Source organism: Heterodontus francisci, chromosome 19 (genome assembly GCF_036365525.1).
Source record: "Heterodontus francisci isolate sHetFra1 chromosome 19, sHetFra1.hap1, whole genome shotgun sequence".
Taxonomy (NCBI): domain Eukaryota; kingdom Metazoa; phylum Chordata; class Chondrichthyes; order Heterodontiformes; family Heterodontidae; genus Heterodontus; species Heterodontus francisci.
The window spans coordinates 27,510,645-27,529,085 of NC_090389.1; the positions used below are offsets into that span (position 1 = coordinate 27,510,645).

The 18,441-nt window shown below is 41.4% G+C and overlaps 1 protein-coding gene across 2 annotated transcripts in view; it reads right to left on the minus strand.

Annotated features, from left to right (window-relative positions):
* Positions 1-18,441, minus strand: part of LOC137380004 (metabotropic glutamate receptor 7-like) — an 888,173-nt gene that overhangs the window by 445,709 nt on the left and 424,023 nt on the right. For both annotated transcript variants that reach the window (XM_068051473.1, XM_068051472.1), the window contains exons 3-4: positions 12,053-12,188; positions 6,212-6,366 (exon numbers count right to left, since the gene is read on the minus strand). In XM_068051473.1, coding sequence (XP_067907574.1) covers positions 6,212-6,366; positions 12,053-12,188 — 291 coding nt within the window. The remainder of the gene's footprint in view (positions 1-6,211; positions 6,367-12,052; positions 12,189-18,441) is intronic.

Below are 18,441 nucleotides of genomic sequence, written 5' to 3' on the forward strand. Positions count from 1 at the left end.
CCCACCCCCCAAGCCTACAGACCACCACAGCCAGCCACCAGGGGAAGAGAAACCATCCCCTTCTGTCCTTAGGAGCCCTGAGCAAAGCAAGCCAACCACCATGCATGTGTCCCAATGAGGACTTCAGGAACACAATGTTGAGGTCCTTACATGCTGGTAGTCCTGACACTTCTGGTCCAGTCCTGTCTACCAGGTAAAATATTTGTGGTTTCCATGCTGACTTGCCATAGCTACATTGCATTGTTAGTGTGCCACTGCAAGGTAGGGTGACCCATTGTATGCAGTTAACTTTGCAGTTGTCAGTTGTATCATTAATTTCCAAGGGCTGCGGTACATGTCCTTCAGGATTCAGACTGGTAGGATATTTGCACTAGTGAACATACAAACATACGAATTAGGAGCAAAAGTAGGCCATTCGGCCCCTCGAGCCTGCTCCACCATTCAATAAGATCATTCATGGCTGATCTGTTTGTGTCTTGAATTCCACACTCCCATCTATCCCCGATAACCTTTGATTCTCTTGCCTAACAAGAATTTAACTACCTCTGCCAATGACCCCGCCTCCACCACCTTCTGAGGCAGAGTGTTCCAAAGTCGCACAACCCTCAGAGAAAGAATTTCTTCTCAATTCTGTCCTAAAAGGGCAATCCCTAATTTTAAAACAGTGCCCCCTAGTTCTGGACTCACCCACAAGAGGAAACATCCTTTCCACATCCACGTTGTCAAGACCGTTCCGGATCTTATAAACTTCGATCAAATCTCCCTACACTCTTCTAAATTCCAGCGAAAACAAGTCCCGTTTGTCCAACCTTTTCTCCTAACACAACACGCTCATTCCAGGTATCAATCTAGTGAACCACCTCTCAACCACCTCAAACATATTTACATCCTTCCTTAAATAAGGAGACCAAAACTGCACACAGTATTCGAGATGTGGTCTCATCGATGCCCTTTATAACTGAAGTATAACATCCTTACTTTTATTTTCAATTCCTCTCATAATAAAGGATAGCATTCCATTAGCTTTCTTTATTACTTCCTGTACCTGCATACTAACCTTTTGTGACTCATGCACTAGAACAACTAGATCCCTCTGTACTTTGGAATTCTGCAGTCGTTCTCTGTTTAAGTAATACTCTGCTTTTTTTATTTCGCCTGTCAAAGTGAACAACTTCACATTTTCCCACATTATGCTCCATCTGCCAGATTTTTGCCCACTCACTCAACCTATCTATATCAGTCTGCAACCTCCTTATGTCCTTGTCACAAAATACTTTCCTACCTATCTTTGTGTCATCTGCAAATTTAGCTACCATCCTATTGCTCCCCTCATCTAAGTCATTGATATGAATTGTAAAAAGTTGAGGCCCCAGCACAGACCCCTGCGGGACTCCACTCATCACATCCTGCCAATCAGAAAAGGACCCATTTATGCATACTTTGTTTTCTGCCAGCCAATCTTCTATCTATGCTAATATGTTACCCCCTAAACCATGAGCTCCTACTTTGCCCGATAACTTTTTAAATGACACCTTGTCAAATGAGTTCTAGAAATCCAAGTACAGTACGTCAAAGTTTATTTGTTTATTCTGTTTATTTGTGTACCATTGTGACTTCTGGCTGCATCTTTGGAGCCAGATTTCTTGCATAGGTGGGCCCAGTGTCCTTTTGCACCACATGCCTTGAAATGTAAGACAACTTCGCGGTTAGTGGGACAAACCACACTTACCACACAGCTTGCTTGCTTTTTTGCGACCTGGTTATCGTGCCGATACTGTAGATACTGTTGTCCAGCTACAATAGCTTCATATTTCCTGCCATCTTCTAGCAGCACATCAATGCTGTGACCTTTCTTTTTCCCCAATAGGTCTTTTTGAAACACTTCAATAGGTGTTGAGAAAATCACTAGCTCTATTATTCACTGCAACAGCTCAGTTTCTGAAAAATGGCATTTGTTGCCCTTACTATGGCATCTACTGACAACCTGATCTATTGATTCTTGTGGCTGTTGCCTGCAGGACATCAATTCCAGGCAATGAATTCTAAAATTCACTCTTACCTGAAGCTGATCTTTGAGCACTTTCCATATCTCTGTGGGATCTTTCTGGTCCTCTTCAGATAATCCAGAGGTATTGATTCTGCATAACCCCTCATTTTCAACTACTATTAGTATTTTCAGAGCCTGTTTCTCTAGTTCTACGACCGCTTGGTCTGTGAAGCATAACTGCATTCTTTGTCTAAAACGTTTGAAGGCAGTAGGATATCAATGGCCTTCCAGCTCATGCTGGGGAATTCTGTTCAGCTGTGTGCGCGCCTTCGGCACTGTACTTATTATGACTTTTCTATTAGTGGCTTAAAACTTACATTAAAACTTGTTCCATTAACTCTATGCTGTTCCCCTTTAAGAACTTCTTTTTTCTTGAAGCTAGCTGCTTTGATGGAGTGTAACTTGTGCTTGACAGTGTTCTTTGTTTATTTTGCTTTCAGCACTTTAGCTTGTATATTTACAAAGCTGTTTGATAGGCAGTTCAAAGGTTTTCCCCTTTGTTTTTTTTGGTTCTTTGTGTTATCTTAAACAACACAATGAGGTTCAGGGATTCCAGTTCATTGAAGATCTCCAACAGGTTTATTAACAGCTAAACTACTATATACAGAGCAAATTATCTTCAAAATCTTTGTCTAGGGTTTTACAGTTGCAGAGTGACTTTGGCTTCTAGTCACATGACGACATCCTGTTACTTAGCTCATTAGCATACTGAGTTCTTAAAGGGACATCACTCTGAAGGTGATCATACAACTGCCAAATTGCTTTTATTGACTAACTGTGGTTGCCTTGAATTGACTTTAAGAACTGACTTTAAGAAAGAAATTGCATTTATAATTCTGCAATGTACCACTCCCTTGCAGTGTCAGCACCTGATTGGCTGGCATTGAGAATCCACCACATGGCGCCAAGTAGAGTCACCTATAGGCTAGACTAAGTAAGGATGACAAATTCCCTTCCCTGACTATTCGTAGTGAACCAGTTGTGTTTTTACTAGAATCTGGCAGCTTTCAAGTTCATGTTCTCTGATACCTGCCCACAAATTGTCAGCTCTGCTTAGTGGAAAGAAATTAATATAAAATTGAAAAAGTTTACTTGAAATCCTATTTCAGTCTCAGTGGATAGGTAGAAGGATCATGCATTTATAGAGTGCCTTTCACTTCCTTGAGACATCCCAAGGCACTTCACTGCAGATTACATGCAAAGTAAAATTCTGCCGACACTTTCCCAAGAGATTAGTAAGTTTGCAGATGACACCAAAATTGGTGGTATAGTGGACAGTGAAGAAGGTTGTCTAAGGTTACAACAGGATATAGATCAACTGGAAAAGTGGGCAAGGGATTGGCAAATGGAATTTAACGCAGACAAGTATGAAGTGATGCATTTTGGGAAGTTAAACCAGGGCAGGATATATACAGTGAATGGCAGGGCCCTAGGGAGTGTTGTTGAGCAGAGACACCTTGGCGTGCAAGTACATAGTTCCCTAAAAGTGGCAACACAGGTAGACAGGGTGGTGGAAAAGGCATATGGCATGCTTGCCTTCATCGGCCGAGGCATTGAGCACAAGAGTTGGGACGTCATGTTACAGTTGTACATAACGTTGGTTAGGCCGCATTTGGAGTAGTGTGTGCAGTTCTGGTCGCCGCACTACAGGAAAGATGTGATTAAGCGAGAGACGGTGCAGAAAAGATTCACAAGGATGTTGCCTAGTTTGGAGGGCTTGAGTTATAGAGAGATTGGATAGACTGGGTCTGTTTTCCCTGGAGCAAAGGAGGCTGACAGGGGACATGATAGAGGTATATAAAATTATGAGAGGCACAGATAGGGTAGATATCCAAAGTCTGTTTCCCATGGTAGGGGTGACTAAAACTAGAGGGCATAGATTTAAGGTGGGAGGGAGGAGGTTTAAAGGGGATCAAAGGGGTAAATCTTTCACACAAAGAATAGTGGGTATCTGGAATGAGTGCCTGAGGAGGTGGTGGAGGCAGCAACAGTAGCAACATTTAAGAGGCATCTGGACAGGTACTTGAATGAGCAAGGCATAGAGGGATATGGAATGAATGCAGGCAGGTGGGATTAGTATAGATAGGCATTATGGTCGGCATGGACGCGGTGGGCCAAAGGGCCTGTTTCTATGCTGTATGACTCTATGACTCTAACATGGTTTATCCCAAACTGCACTTGTGTGACCTGCTGCTCATGGCAACTATCTTTTTGCAATCCTTTTGTAAGACTGCCAGTTTTATATTAATCAGCACCCAAGTTCTGATAATCACTTCATTCTCCTCAATACTTGTATAGAAACCAGAAGATAGAGGGTGTCCTTGTCAATAAGTCACTGAAAGCTAACATGCAGGTGCAGCAAGCAATCAGGAAGGTTAATGGTATGTTAGCTTTTATCGCAAGACAATTTGAGTGCAGGAGTAGTGAAGTCTTGCTTCAATTGTATAGAACCTTGGTTAGACCGCACCTAGAGTACTGTGTGCAGTTGGTGCCCTTACCTTCGGAAGGATATTATTACCATAGAGGGAGTGCAACGAAGGTTCACCAGACTTGTTCTCAGGATGGCGGGACTGTCCAATGAAGAGAGATTGGGGAAACTGGGCCTGTATAGTCTAGAGTTCAAAGAATGAGAGGTGATCTCATTGCAACCTACTAAATACTTAAAGGAATAGACAGGGTAGATGCAGTCAAGATGTTTCCCTTGGATGGGGAGTCTAGAACCAGGAGACACAATTTCAAAATAAGGGGAAAGCCACTTAGGACCGAGATGAGGAGAAATTTCTTTACTCAGAGGGTTGTGAATCTTTGGAATGACATAAAGGAATATGGGGATAGTGTGGGAAAAAGGCATTGAAGTGGATAATCAACCATGGTCATATTGAATGGCGGAGCAGGCTCAATGGGCTGACTGTTCCTATGTTCCTAAGATGAGATTTGTGTCTCATAACTCTGGACTGGATTCAAACCAGAGTGCTAGAGGTGACAGATCAGTCTTCCAGCACAATGCATAACCTAAATAACATCTTTTCTAAGCCTTTGCAAGAAAAAGAGGCAGTAGCAGAATTTGCATTGCACTTATTAACTTTCATGTAGTATAGATGTGTCCATCAGCAGGAAAAGTTGGTTGAAAGCTTTGGAACAAACACATGACAGTGCAACAGTCCAAATCAAACACATAGCAGCTAAAAAAAAAGAGTCCAAAGCAGCATTTTAAATGAAGTTGTCTTTTACAGTGTTGTAAACACTTACTTTCTTGATGGTCTTTCATTGCAGACTTTATTCATTCTTCATTACTCAGATATCAGCATAATTCACCATCATTTGGTAATCATATAAAACTAACCCACACATCATATTAACATTAACAAGACTCTTTAATGGACTACAGGAAGATAGGGAATGTCCTAACTTTTATTGCAGATACTTTTATAGATTGACCAGTACCACATTGGGTTCAGGTATCAGTACATTACTGCTTGACACTGTTATTATGGATCTCAGGGAAAGGCTAGTCAATCTGCCAAACTATTCTTTTGTTCAAATGAACAATTATTTATAGCTTGATATTGGCAAATACAGACTGATTAAAGATATGACTAAAGAGTCAATCATAGCACACAAAATGTATCATGTGACTATCTTAGCAAATCTCCCCCCTGCACCGACCCAACATTTTAATCTATAAAAAAGCACAATAACAGAGGAAATGGCATCACAGTGAGAGACAGAAATTGTTTTATATTGGTTTTAATCCCTCATGCAATGGTTGTTTACGGATGCAGGGGCATTGTTGGATCTGAACCCATGCTATGAAGGCACTTGACTGGACAAATGTATCTTCCTGCCAAAATATCCATTTCGCTGACAAGAATTTTGATTGTGATCCAGATCTATAGCATCTAAATCAATCACTGACACTGAGACAGACAATTCTGCAGAGACAGAATAAGTCAACTGTTGAGTAAAGTGGGACCAATGTTTGAGGAATAACACTTCTAAATTAGGATACTGAAAAAATATTACTCTATTATTAAACATGTCACCTTTACCATCTATAGCTTGATATTAATGACTAAGATGGTGCTTCCTCAACTCTTACCATCGTGTTCACCTTACCAGCGTGTTGGTTAAGCAATGGAGTGATTCAAGTTCCCAAGTTCTTACCATCCACAGAGGCTCTTTTGGGTAGAATGGTCAACGCCCCCTCAGCCACATCCCCCTGCTGTTTTACTGGAGAATGCTTTGAACCCCAACTGTCCGAGCCGACCCAGATAAAATGGCCTGCTTTGTTTGCTCTTTTGCCGGCTGCAAGGACCTGCCTGCACAAAATAACCAAGAGTTCCTCAGTTAGAAGAGCCTGGATTGAACACATTAAATGAAACATTTAAATTGGTATGAAGATGAATGAATTACAATGATGGCACTTTAATTTTAAAGGACCAATCTGATGGCTCTGCTTTTCTTACCCAAATGATCCCAGAATGAATTGTTAGTAACTGGTTATCAGTAACATGCTGATTAGTGATAGGGAAGGGTGACATTGCTAATATGAATGAATTCTTACTGAAGGTGATCTGATTTGGACAAGCCAGGATCATTAACAAAAATCATTGAGTTCATCTTTTCCCTTAAATTCCATTAAGTGCAGATGTACATATGTGCCATTATTTATCAATCCCCTTCCCCTAGTTATGTGACAGATAATCAACTCTGGTCTTTGGCTACTCCAACTAAAGTCTTTTAAAAATATATATATTCAGTTCCAACACGTGGGGAGTATTCTATGTTGGTGTATTATTGGTGGAGGCTAACTCTTCATGGACAGTTCTCAGGTAATCTTGTGTTGAAGTGTTAAATTCTTTAGTTGCCTAGTGGAGACTATCCTTGTCTTTGGTCCTCTCGTGTTCTATTTTTTTTTCAAGGGCAGGGAAATCAAGGTCGAATCCTTGCTGAAATGGGGATGCATTTGAATTTGTGTGGAGTGGGGTGGTCAGATGAATTTATTTATGCCCTTCCTTACAGAGTTGTGTTTTGAGATTTTCATATCTAAGAATGTAGATTTCCAAGCCTAACTATAACAAATGCTAAACCAGAATTATGGATAGTAGACAACAAAATCATGGGCAACAGATCTAAAATGGTCCAACATGCATTGCCAGCAAGAGAGGCTCTCCATTAGTACCAGACATTTATAAAATTGGCCATCATGATTTCATAGAATTAACCCTTTCCAAACCTTAACCCCCATCCATCATGTTTTTTTTTAGAATTAGAATTAGAACATTACAGCGCAGTACAGGCCCTTCGGCCCTCGATGTTGCGCCGACCTGTGAAACCATCTGACCTACACTATTCCATTTTCATCCATATGTCTATCCAATGACCACTTAAATGCCCTTAAAGTTGGCGAGTCTACTACTGTTGCAGGCAGGGCATTCCACGCCCCTACTACTCTCTGAGTAAAGAAACTACCTCTGACATCTGTCCTATATCTATCACCCCTCAACTTAAAGCTATGTCCCCTCGTGTTTGCCATCACCATCCGAGGAAAAAGACTCTCACTATCCACCCTATCTAACCCTCTGATTATCTTATATGTCTCTATTAAGTCACCTCTCCTCCTCCTTCTCTCCAACGAAAACAACCTCAAGTCCCTCAGCCTTTCCTCGTAAGACCTTCCCTCCATACCAGGCAACATCCTAGTAAATCTCCTCTGCACCTTTTCCAAAGCTTCCACATCCGTCCTATAATGCGGTGACCAGAACTGCACGCAATACTCCAGGTGCGGCCTCACCAGAGTTTTGTACAGCTGCAGCATGACCTCGTGGCTCCGAAACTCGATCCCCCTATTAATAAAAGCTAACACACCATATGCCTTCTTAACAGCTCTATTAACCTGGGTAGCAACTTTCAGGGATTTATGTACCTGGACTCCAAGATCTCTCTGTTCATCTACACTACCAAGAATCTTCCCATTAGCCCAGTACTCTGCATTCCTGTTACTCCTTCCAAAGTGAATCACCTCACACTTTTCCGCATTAAACTCCATTTGCCATCTCTCAGCCCAGCTCTGCAGCCTATCTATGTCCCTCTGTACCCTACAACATCCTGTGTTATACTGTGAACTCATTACTCAATGTACAAATAAAACCCTTTAGATAAATATCTTCCGTCCTGAATAGCCCATGTCCACCTCTATAGCTGTTCTCAATTATATTGGTGCAGAGGTAGTGCTCGTGTCTCTCAAGTAAATGCAGATCTATGATTAACACCAAGCCACCTCTACTTTCCTAATATAAAGACATGGAAATGAACTAGAATTATACTGCAATAAGGTGTCACATACAGCCTACTCACAAGTATAACATGTTTGGATGTGATAATCTATTTTAAGGACTAACCATATGGGAGAAATTTACTAGCATAAGCAGGTTGAATACACACTGCCTAACTTGGCATACTGCTTAACCTTGAGCTCAGCAGCTGCTCATACTTCCACACCATTACCAAGACTTCTTTCTTATTTTTTTTTATTCATTCATTCATGGGATGTCGTTAAGCAAGGCCAGTATATATTGCCCATCCCTTATTTCCCTAGAGAAGGTGGTGGTGAGCCTCCTTCTTGAACAGCTGCAATCCATGTGGTGAAGGTATTCCCACAAGGTTGTTAGGTAGGGAGTTTCAGGATTTTGACCCAGTGACGATGAAGGGACAATTGAAGCTGTACTCATGCAGGTAAGTAGAGTGTATTGCATCACACTCCTGACTTGTGCCTTATAGGTGACGGAAAGCCTTTGGGGAGTCAAGTGGTGAGTGACTCACTGTAGAATACCCAGCCTCATATCTGTTCTTGTAGCTTTAGGTTTGCAGGTTTAGAAAGAGCTGTCAGAGAAGCCTTGGCAAGTTGCTGCAGTGCATTTTGTAGATGGTCCACACTGTAGCCACGTTATGCTGGTGGTGAATGGTGTGAGTGTTTAAGGTGATGGATGCGATGCGTTGCCAAACAATCGGGCTGCTTTGTCACAGATGGTGATGAGCTTGAGTGTTGTTGGAGCTGCACTCAGCCAGGCAAGTGGAGAGTGTTCCATCATATTCATGACTTGTGTCCTGCAGCTGGTGGAAAGACTTTGGGGAGTCAGGAGGTGAGTTAATCACTGAGAATACTAAGCTCTGACCTGCTCTTCTAGCCACAGTTTTTATGGGACTGGTCCAGTTAAGTTTCTGGTCAGTGGTAACACCCAGGATGTTGATGGTGGGGGATTTGATGAAGATAATGCCATTGAATGTCAAGGGGAGGTGGTTAGACTCTCTTGTTGGAAATGATTATTGCCTGGGACATGCATGGCATGAATGTTACTTGCCACTTATCGGTCCAAACCTGAATGTTGTCCAGGTCTTGCTGCATGTGGGCACAGACTGCTTCAGTGCCTGAGGATTTGTGAATGGAACTGAACACTGCACAATCAGCAACCAACATCTCCATTTCTGACCTTATGATGTATGGAAGGTCATTGATGAAGCAGCTGAATATGGTTGGGCCTAGGACACTGTCCTGAGAGACTCTTGCAGCAATGTCCTGGGGTTAAGATGATTAATCTCCAACAGCCATAATCACTTTCCTTTGTGATAGGCATGACTCCAACGAGATTTCCCCCCGAGTCCCATTGACTTCAATTTTACTCGGAATCCTTGATGCCACACTCAGTCAAAAGCTGCTTTGATGTCAAAGGCAGTCACTCTCACCTCAGGAATTCAGCCCTTTAGTCCATTTTTAGATCAAGGCTGTACTGAGGTTTGGAACTGAGTGGGCCTGGTGGAATCCAAACTGAGCACAGGAGAGCAGGTTGTTAGTGAGAAAGTGCCATTTGATAGCACGGTTAATGACCCCTTCCATTATTTTGCTGATGATCGAGAGTAGGCTGAGGGGTTAATAGTAGGCTGGATTGGATTTGTCCTGCTTTTTGCGGACAGGACATACCTGGGTAATTTTCCACATTGTCAGGTAGATACCAGTGTTGTAGCTTTAATGCTTGAGGCATGGTTAGAGGTGCAACTAGTTCTAGTGCACAAGTCATCAGCACTATAGTTGGATCTTTGTTGTATCCAGTGCACTCAGCCGTTTCTTGATATCATGTGGAGTGAACTGAATTGGCCAAACACTGACATCTGTGACGGTGGGGACCTCAGGAAGAGGTCAAGATGAATCATCCACTCAGCAAGTCAGGCTGAAGATGGTTGCGCATGCTTTATCTTGTCTTCAGCACTTACATTCCGGACTCTGCAATCATTGAGGATGGGGCTGTTTATTGAGCCTCCTCCTCCCAACAGTTATTTAATTGTCCACCACCATTCACAGCTGGATGTGGCAAGACTGCAGAGATTTAAACTGATCTGTTGATTGTGGGATTGTTTGGCTCTGTTTATAGCATGCTGCTTCCGTTGTTTAGCATGCATGTGGTCCAGTGTTGTAGCTTCACCAGGTTGGCACCTCGTTTTTAGGTATGCCTAGTGCTGCTCCTAGCATGCTCTTCTACATTCGGGGTTGGTCACCTGGCTTGATGGTAATTGTAGAGTGAGGGATATGTAAAACCATGAGGTTACTGAGTGTGGTGGAATACAATTCTGATGCTGTTAATGGCCCACAGCACCAGTGCTGGAAAACCAGTTTTCAGCTGCTCTGATGAAAGGTCACCAACCTGAAATGTTAACTTTGCTTCTCTTTCCAAAGATGCTGCTGCCAGTATTTCCAGCACTTTCTGTTTTTATTTGAGCTGCTAGATTTGTTCTGAATCTATTCTATTTAGCACGATGGTATTGCCACACAATACAATGGCTTTGTCTCCACAAGTATTGTGCAGTGATCATTCCTACCAATACTGTCATGGACTGATGCTTCTATGACAGGCAGATTGGTGAGGACGAGGTCAAGTAGGTTTTTCCCTCATGTTCATTGTCTGACCACCTGCTGCAGGCCCAGTCTGGCAGCTATGTCCTTCAGAATTCGGCCATCTCGGTCAGTAGTGGTGCTACCGAGCCACTCTTGGAGATGAACATTGAAGTTCCCAACCCAGAGTACATTCTGTCACCTTGCTATCCTTAGTGCTTCTTCCAAGTGGTGCTCAACATGCAGGAGCACTGATACATCAGCAGGTTTCCTTGACCAGGCTTGACTTGATGACATGAGACTTCATGGGGTTCAGAGTTAAATGTTGAGGACTCCCAGGATCACTCGCTTCTGACTATATACCACTGTGCTGCCATGGTGGGATTTGAACTCACATTTTCAGATTATTAGTCTAGGATTATGGATTAATAGTCCAGTAACATGACCACTCTCCTGCTGTACCCAATCCACCTCCACAACATTGCCTGTCTCCACCCCTACCGCCCCATCCCTCCTTGAAATGAAGAGAGCACAATTATATGGGAAAGGCTAGATGAAAGGAACCAGTAGGTCTTTTCATGTCCTTTTCCTTTATCATAGGTTCATATGAAACCTTTTAAACCATTCTTCCATCATCTCGATGATTGACTTCTCTCATTTTTTTCCAGGCTACCCAGCCTCGACCCTGCAACCTTCAACTTACTCATATTGTTGCTGCCCACATCTTCATCATGGCAAATGTCGCACATTAATATCACTCCAGTTCTCTAAGCTTCACTGGGGTGAATTCAGGCCAGTTAGCCCATCAAATTTGCATCATCTATAGCCCATATATGATTATTCCATAACAGACTTATGCTGCCTCCCTAACTCTTATTAATTTTCAAACCCCTACTTTAAGAAACACAACGTTTGTTCTGCTAACTGCCCCGAAAATCTCTATAAGTAATTTCTCTTTTGTGAACAAATATGGATTCAGCTTTCTTTTAAAAGGATCAACTGTCTGTACTATCCAGTGTAATACAGATTTACTTATTTATTTATTATCAGCTGCCCTACTCGAACCAAGTGAAGAAGCCAGTGTCCAAAGCTGAGAAAGCACATTGACTTGACTCATTTACCTGATATCATCTTCATTGGCAAAAATAATTATGCCACGAACACCAGGTGTATCCAAAAGATGCTTGATGATTCTATCATAGTCTGTTCTTTTGGGTTCTGCTGGGATTTTCAAAGACTGAGCGATGCAAATCCCACCTGAGATATGAAAAAATGAAAAGATGAATAGAATAAAATACAGAAAAAAGGTCCTTAATTAATTCATCAGAAATTCAGTTTTTCATTATTACTTTAGACATTTTTTTTGTCTGTCAGCTGAATATTTTGCGTTTCCATGGTTTTCTTCTGACTGAGGATAAAATGCAAGTGCGAGGCTCCATTTTGCTACCAGTTTAGTTGCCAGGCCTTCCTATATAAAAGCACCTTGAATGGTAGCATAGCCCCTTTTAAGAAGCTTCTTGCTGCATCTGATCCCATTTAATCCCCAACCTCAAAACTGACCCCTTTTGAAAGAGGATTTTTACAATCAAGAGACCTTTTCAAGAAGCTATCACAGGAACCTGAGGGGCGATTTTAGATAAAACTTTCAGTAACCACAATAAGAAACAGCATGCAGCTACTTTGGATGAGTCAGATATCTGTTCTGACAGACTCTAAAGATTCCATGGTTCTATTGTGTGCCTCAACTTAAAATTGACTCCACTCTCTCCTTAATATTCCCTTCACAGTGCGGCAATGTAAGTTAACAAGAGCAGTATGATATGTAACACTTAAACAAAAACTCTCCAGCACCAAGTAAGAAAGTATACACCTGTTTGACACCACTCTTGACCAGAACTGTGAGATTTGAGGTAGTTCCAGAATCAGATGGAACAGAAGGAGGCTGAAAGCACCTGTGTGGCTCTTTGAAAGAGCTATCTAGTTAGTCCCACTCAGCCACTCTTTTCCCATAGGCCTGCAAACTTCTCCTTTTCAAGTATATATCTAATTCCCTTTTGAAAGTTACTATGAAATCTGCTTCCACCACCTTTTCATCCCTGGTATCATTTTGGCAAATCTCTTCTACACACTATCCAAGGTCTTGAGGTCCTTCCTAAATTCTGGTCCTCAGAATCGGAAATCTGTCTGAGTCCACTAAGGCACAGCATAATTTGCTTGCTAAACATTTACAAATTTACAATTATAATCAACAAATGGCACAATATTACAACATTAGCACAGCGCACGACCATGGATCACAATTAGAGACACAAAAAAAACATAGAACTTGCACTTATGTTGTGCCTTCAATGACCTCGAGATGTTCCAACATGCTTTACAATCAATGATGTACAGCCACACCATCAAATGACATATTTTCTAACCATGTAACTATACCTTTAGCTTTGAGGTTTACATGAATATCCCATCAGCAATTTACTGTGATCCTGGCATTTGTAGACCATTCTTGCCAGCTATGACTTGCCACCACTTCCTTGTTCTCTAACCCATGCAATGCTTCACTGATAGACAGCCAAACTGACAAAATGCAGTGAAGAAGCAAATACTCCCAGAGCGTTAACTAATAAGAACTAATTTATATAGTGCCTTTAAATTACTAAAATAGCTTCACAGTTGCATTATCAGAATTCATTGGATACCGAGTCAAAGGAGGAAATATAAGAGGGGTGACCAAAAGATTAGCCAAAGAGGCAATCTAGTTCTCCTTGGTGCACTTCCCCTCTATCTCAGTTCAACCTAGCACTCTTTTCCCTCCCTCAGCCCCCAGATTCATGCTAGTACTCTCCTTTCTCCCATCTCCAACTCTGAACCTCCCAGTTTAGCCTGACATTTTCCTTCCCTCTCACAGTTCCTACTTCCAAACTCTTTAATCCCACTTCCAACCCCATCCATCATTATATTCAATAAATATTACTGATAGCTGTCCTTGATTTACAGATGGTAATCCAGTCTGAGTTGGCTTTGCTTTTATGGTTTATACCACTACCAATGTGGGTTTAAAGGAGGTTCTTAAAGCAGGAGAGATAGAGCGGTTTAGGGACCGTATTCCAGAGAATGGGGCCTGGGTGAATGAAAGCTTGGCCACCAATGGTCTGGATAAGGAAGGTGGAGATAAATAAGAGTCCAAAGTGGGAAAAATGGAGAGCTGTTGCCACAGAATAACAAACATGAGGGAATCGCACAAGGAGGGATATTCTCCATTCTAATGGGTGCCAAAACTAGAATGATCATTCATCTTAACCTTTTCTTTAATCTAAGGATTTTCTGTTAAACAACTGTCCTCTTGCCTGGGACAAGTATGTTTAAAATTTGGTTATAGTTACCAATCTGGTCTCATCAGTCACTGCTGTCCGCAGGAGCCACTGGTGTGTCTGATCACTTCCTTCACACATCATTAATTGTTCATCGAGACTCATCACCATTCCAATGTGCAAGATCTCCTCTGTCCAATCTGCCTCCTCTAAGGGCCCCTATGCACTTTATTTGTAGCTACTTAACCACATGCAATTTAACTAAACAGATATTCAAAAAAATGTCTTGTTTTAAAATAAAGGTTTTTTGCTGTGTAGTCACTGTTTGGCTACAATTGGCAGAGGTTTATCTGAGTTAGAGTGAAATTTGGAGGACGAACAGAGATCTGGATGATAAATAGCCCTGACTAAGGCCAAAGTAGCATCAGAGTCTTCAACACATTGCTGCCAATTGGACATCCACGTGGATCTATTGATGCTCTTGTTGCTGTGGGAACCAACTGCTTTCAGGTCATCAGCAGGCTGTCTGGTGAACTAATTCTTATATTTATAATTTGAGCACATGCCCAGACCTAAGAAGCATCTTCACACTAGAAAATTATTCGTGTCCTCCCTGTCTTGAAAACAGTTCAATACTCAAGGAGCTATAGATCACAACAGTCAATTGTTCAAGCTGACATTTGGGTTAAAGCACATCAGCCCAAATGTTGTAATGAAAGGTCATCGACTTGAAATGTTAACTCTGATTCTCTTTCTACAGATGCTGCCTGGCCTGCTGACTGTTTGCAGCATTTTCTGTTTTTAATTCAGATTTTCAGCATCAGCAGTATTTTGCTTTTTTTCTCAGTGGATTAAGGCCACCTATTTTTGTAAATGCAAGGGACAGGTACCAGGTGCTTGCTCTTTTGGTCTCTGCATTATACAGGGGAACCCAGCAAGACTACAAAGAACACGAGTCTGGTGCACAGAGGTTATTTCTCCCAAACAGGATCCTTTTGGCTGATGTTTAAATACCAGAGTAAAAGGCACTTAAATGATGGGAAGATTTTAATGGAGGTGGAGCTGAAAGGTTTAGCAGCAGAAATGCACTGGAAGAGGTTTCAGATACCATAAAAAATGTAAAAAGCAAGGGATAAAAAAAGTCTGTTGCACTGCATAATCTGCCTTGATGCTTTGTCACTTAGGACATGGAGGTAGAGTGACAAAATGTCTACAGTGTTGTGTGGGCTATCCATCAAAGAGATAAATATTAGTTAGCAATACCATTACAGTAATGGTGAATTTCTATGTAATGTGTTGTACAAAATACATATGTGAAATTTGGGGTGGGGGTGGTGGTGGTGAGAGGGAAGAGAAAGAAGCAAAAGAGAATGCCTGCATGAACTGAGGGAAGAGGGAAGGAGAGAAGCAACATGAACAGGGCGAGAGGAAAGAGATTACTAGAAATAACTGGGTGAGGAGGATTTAAAACCATCATGAACTCGATGAGGAGGAAAGCGTGATCAGAAACTGGAAGAAGGGGAGGGGAGTGTCTGCACAAAAAAATAAGGAATTGGCAGCATGGACTGAGATGACAGGGGGCTGGGGAGAAGGAGATTACCATGATAAATCATGGGAGGGGCAGAGAATGCCAGCTTGAACTGGCAGGTTTGCAGGTGGAGAAGGGAGAAAGGAGATAAACAGTATGGACTGGGGGATGGGGTCGGAAAAGAGAACTAGATTGAACTGAGGTGGGGGTAGGTGCACCAGGAAGGGCTAGAAGGGCCAAGATTGTTACTGGTAAACTGAATAAGGGGTTAGAACAAATGAAGTGACTCTACAAACTGGGTCAAAAGGGATAAACTAAGTGCAACCTGTTTAAGGACAGTTGGCGGAAGAGATTCACAGTGCAATTACACCAATGGAAATGCAGCAGTTCAAGAATGTGGCTCACCATCACCTTCTCAAGAGCAATTATGGATGGGCAATAAATGCCGGCCTTGTTGGGGTGCCCACATCCCATGAACAAATTAAGAAAAAGTTGAGATTACTTTTAGAGAAGTGATGATCAGGTTGGTCAGTAGAAATTCCAAAGTCACCTATTTTTCTAATCTTAGTTAGACAAAAATCTATCAATTGTGAATTAGGAAAAGTATTTACAATTAACTAGAATGCACCATTTTTAAAGTAGGTGCACAAAGTTTCCTGGGGAGGTATACTTCCAGAAAGGCACCAACAGTTGGCACGAGGGGGCAGCAACAGTTGGGAATGAGAGAGCACAATTCAGATTTGTTATCTACTGCTTCACTAGAATAATCAATAAGACTGGGATTTAAACCCCTATTAGCCATTAGGCAATTTAATAAAAGAAACCAGTTTACTCCCATTCATGGATTTGCCACTGCTACTGGGAGAAAAATGTTCTCATATCAGAATAGAAATAATCCATTTATCTCCAAATGGCAAATAGAGAGCTCACAATAATACTAAACAGTTTAGTCTAAACTAAACTAAACAGATGTCTCTTCCTTTTCAAATAAAATCTAAAAATGCAATATCCACGTTCAACAGACATTCCAAAATACTAGAAAATGCACTGATAAAGTAAAAATATCATATATCTTGTCCATTTAATACTCGTATCCCAGTTAGGCTTTCATGTCCTTAATATTGTTTGAGAGTATAGCAATTTTGGCTATGCATGATATTTCAATGTAATTACTTGTTTTTAAGCTGGGTCAGCTGTTTCGAAGCTATTAGTCATTATTTATTTAGGCTGCCATTATCACCAATAAAAAGTCATCTCTTCTTAAATTTTAGGTTCTGAGTATCATATTCTGTGTGAAATCCTATGTTAGTTGTAATCATTCACACATTATGATAAACTGATTGCTATTAAGGCACTATCATACGATTCCACTGGTATCAACACAAAATTACCCTCCGCCAAATATTACCGATGATTGTCATTGATTTATAAACAGTAATCCAGTTTCAACTAGCTTTGTTTTCATGGTTTGCAACAATACCAATTGAATTATTGACTTAATATATCAATAGACATCCAGTAACCATCTATCATTTGGTCATTAAAGCCTCTTGTTGCTTCGCACAGAGGTGGATGTTGAAGGGTGGTTTTTCATCATGTTGGTTGATATTTTCTAACCAGGCCAACTCGTGTATCTTGAAAGAATGAGAAAGTTTATTGCTTTTGAGACATCTATCCAGGATTGTCTAAAATGTCCTCTGAAGGAAATCCCAACAAATTAATCTTTGTCTATCTAGGGCCTGACAATTGTGTGTATGGGTGTGTGTGCGTGTGCGTGTGTGCGCGTGTGCGTGTGTGCGCATGTATGGGGCGGGGGGAAACAAAGAGTTGAAGGCCTTCATCTAACCTGAAGATTGTGTGTGTATGGGGGGGGGGGGGGGGGGAAGTCCTCAACTTTCTTAAGGAGTCTGTATATCTAATAACCATTTTCTACCGGCTGACATAGGGTAACATGAGGGGACTTACTTACCCCATAACAAAATACCCAACACTGCTTAGAATTCTGGAAACAAAATCTTTTTTGCATGCCAGTTAGTTCTCCAAATCAGTTCATTTTTGGTTCAAAATCCGTGTAAACTGATGGAGTAAAGTTTGTGCGCAAACTGGCAAATGTGAAAATAATATATGTTGCAGCTTCTACAAGGCCCTACATTGTGACTGAAACAATAGCAACAACTGTCAGCAAACCATATTCTCAGCTCGACTCTTGAAAGACAATGGATGGTGATGGTCTCCAGCACAGCTTTTCAGCCCAGATTAGAACAATCACCATCACAGAATGTAGCACATCATTTGATCTATATACATACTGAGCACAGCAACACTGAAGAATAATATTTGCATCATGCACTTGTACAGCTGCTGTGAACAAACTGTGGTCCACTGGGACTCATAGTAAATTGGAATCAGGCCTGTGAACTTGCACTTCCAATATGAATGAAGAGAAGGGTTTAAAAAACCGAAGTATTGAAGTTAACCAGGAAATCCAGACGACAAACTTCTGATATTTTCTACCTGATTTTACCTCTTTCATTTCTGCCACTAATCTGCATTTCTTCCTGCAATGCAAATAATTAAGGAATTTGTATTGATATCTCTTTAAATAGTAGGTGTAGCCATGAGTTGTTATAGGGAATATCAACATTTTATTTATCTATATAAAATATCAAGT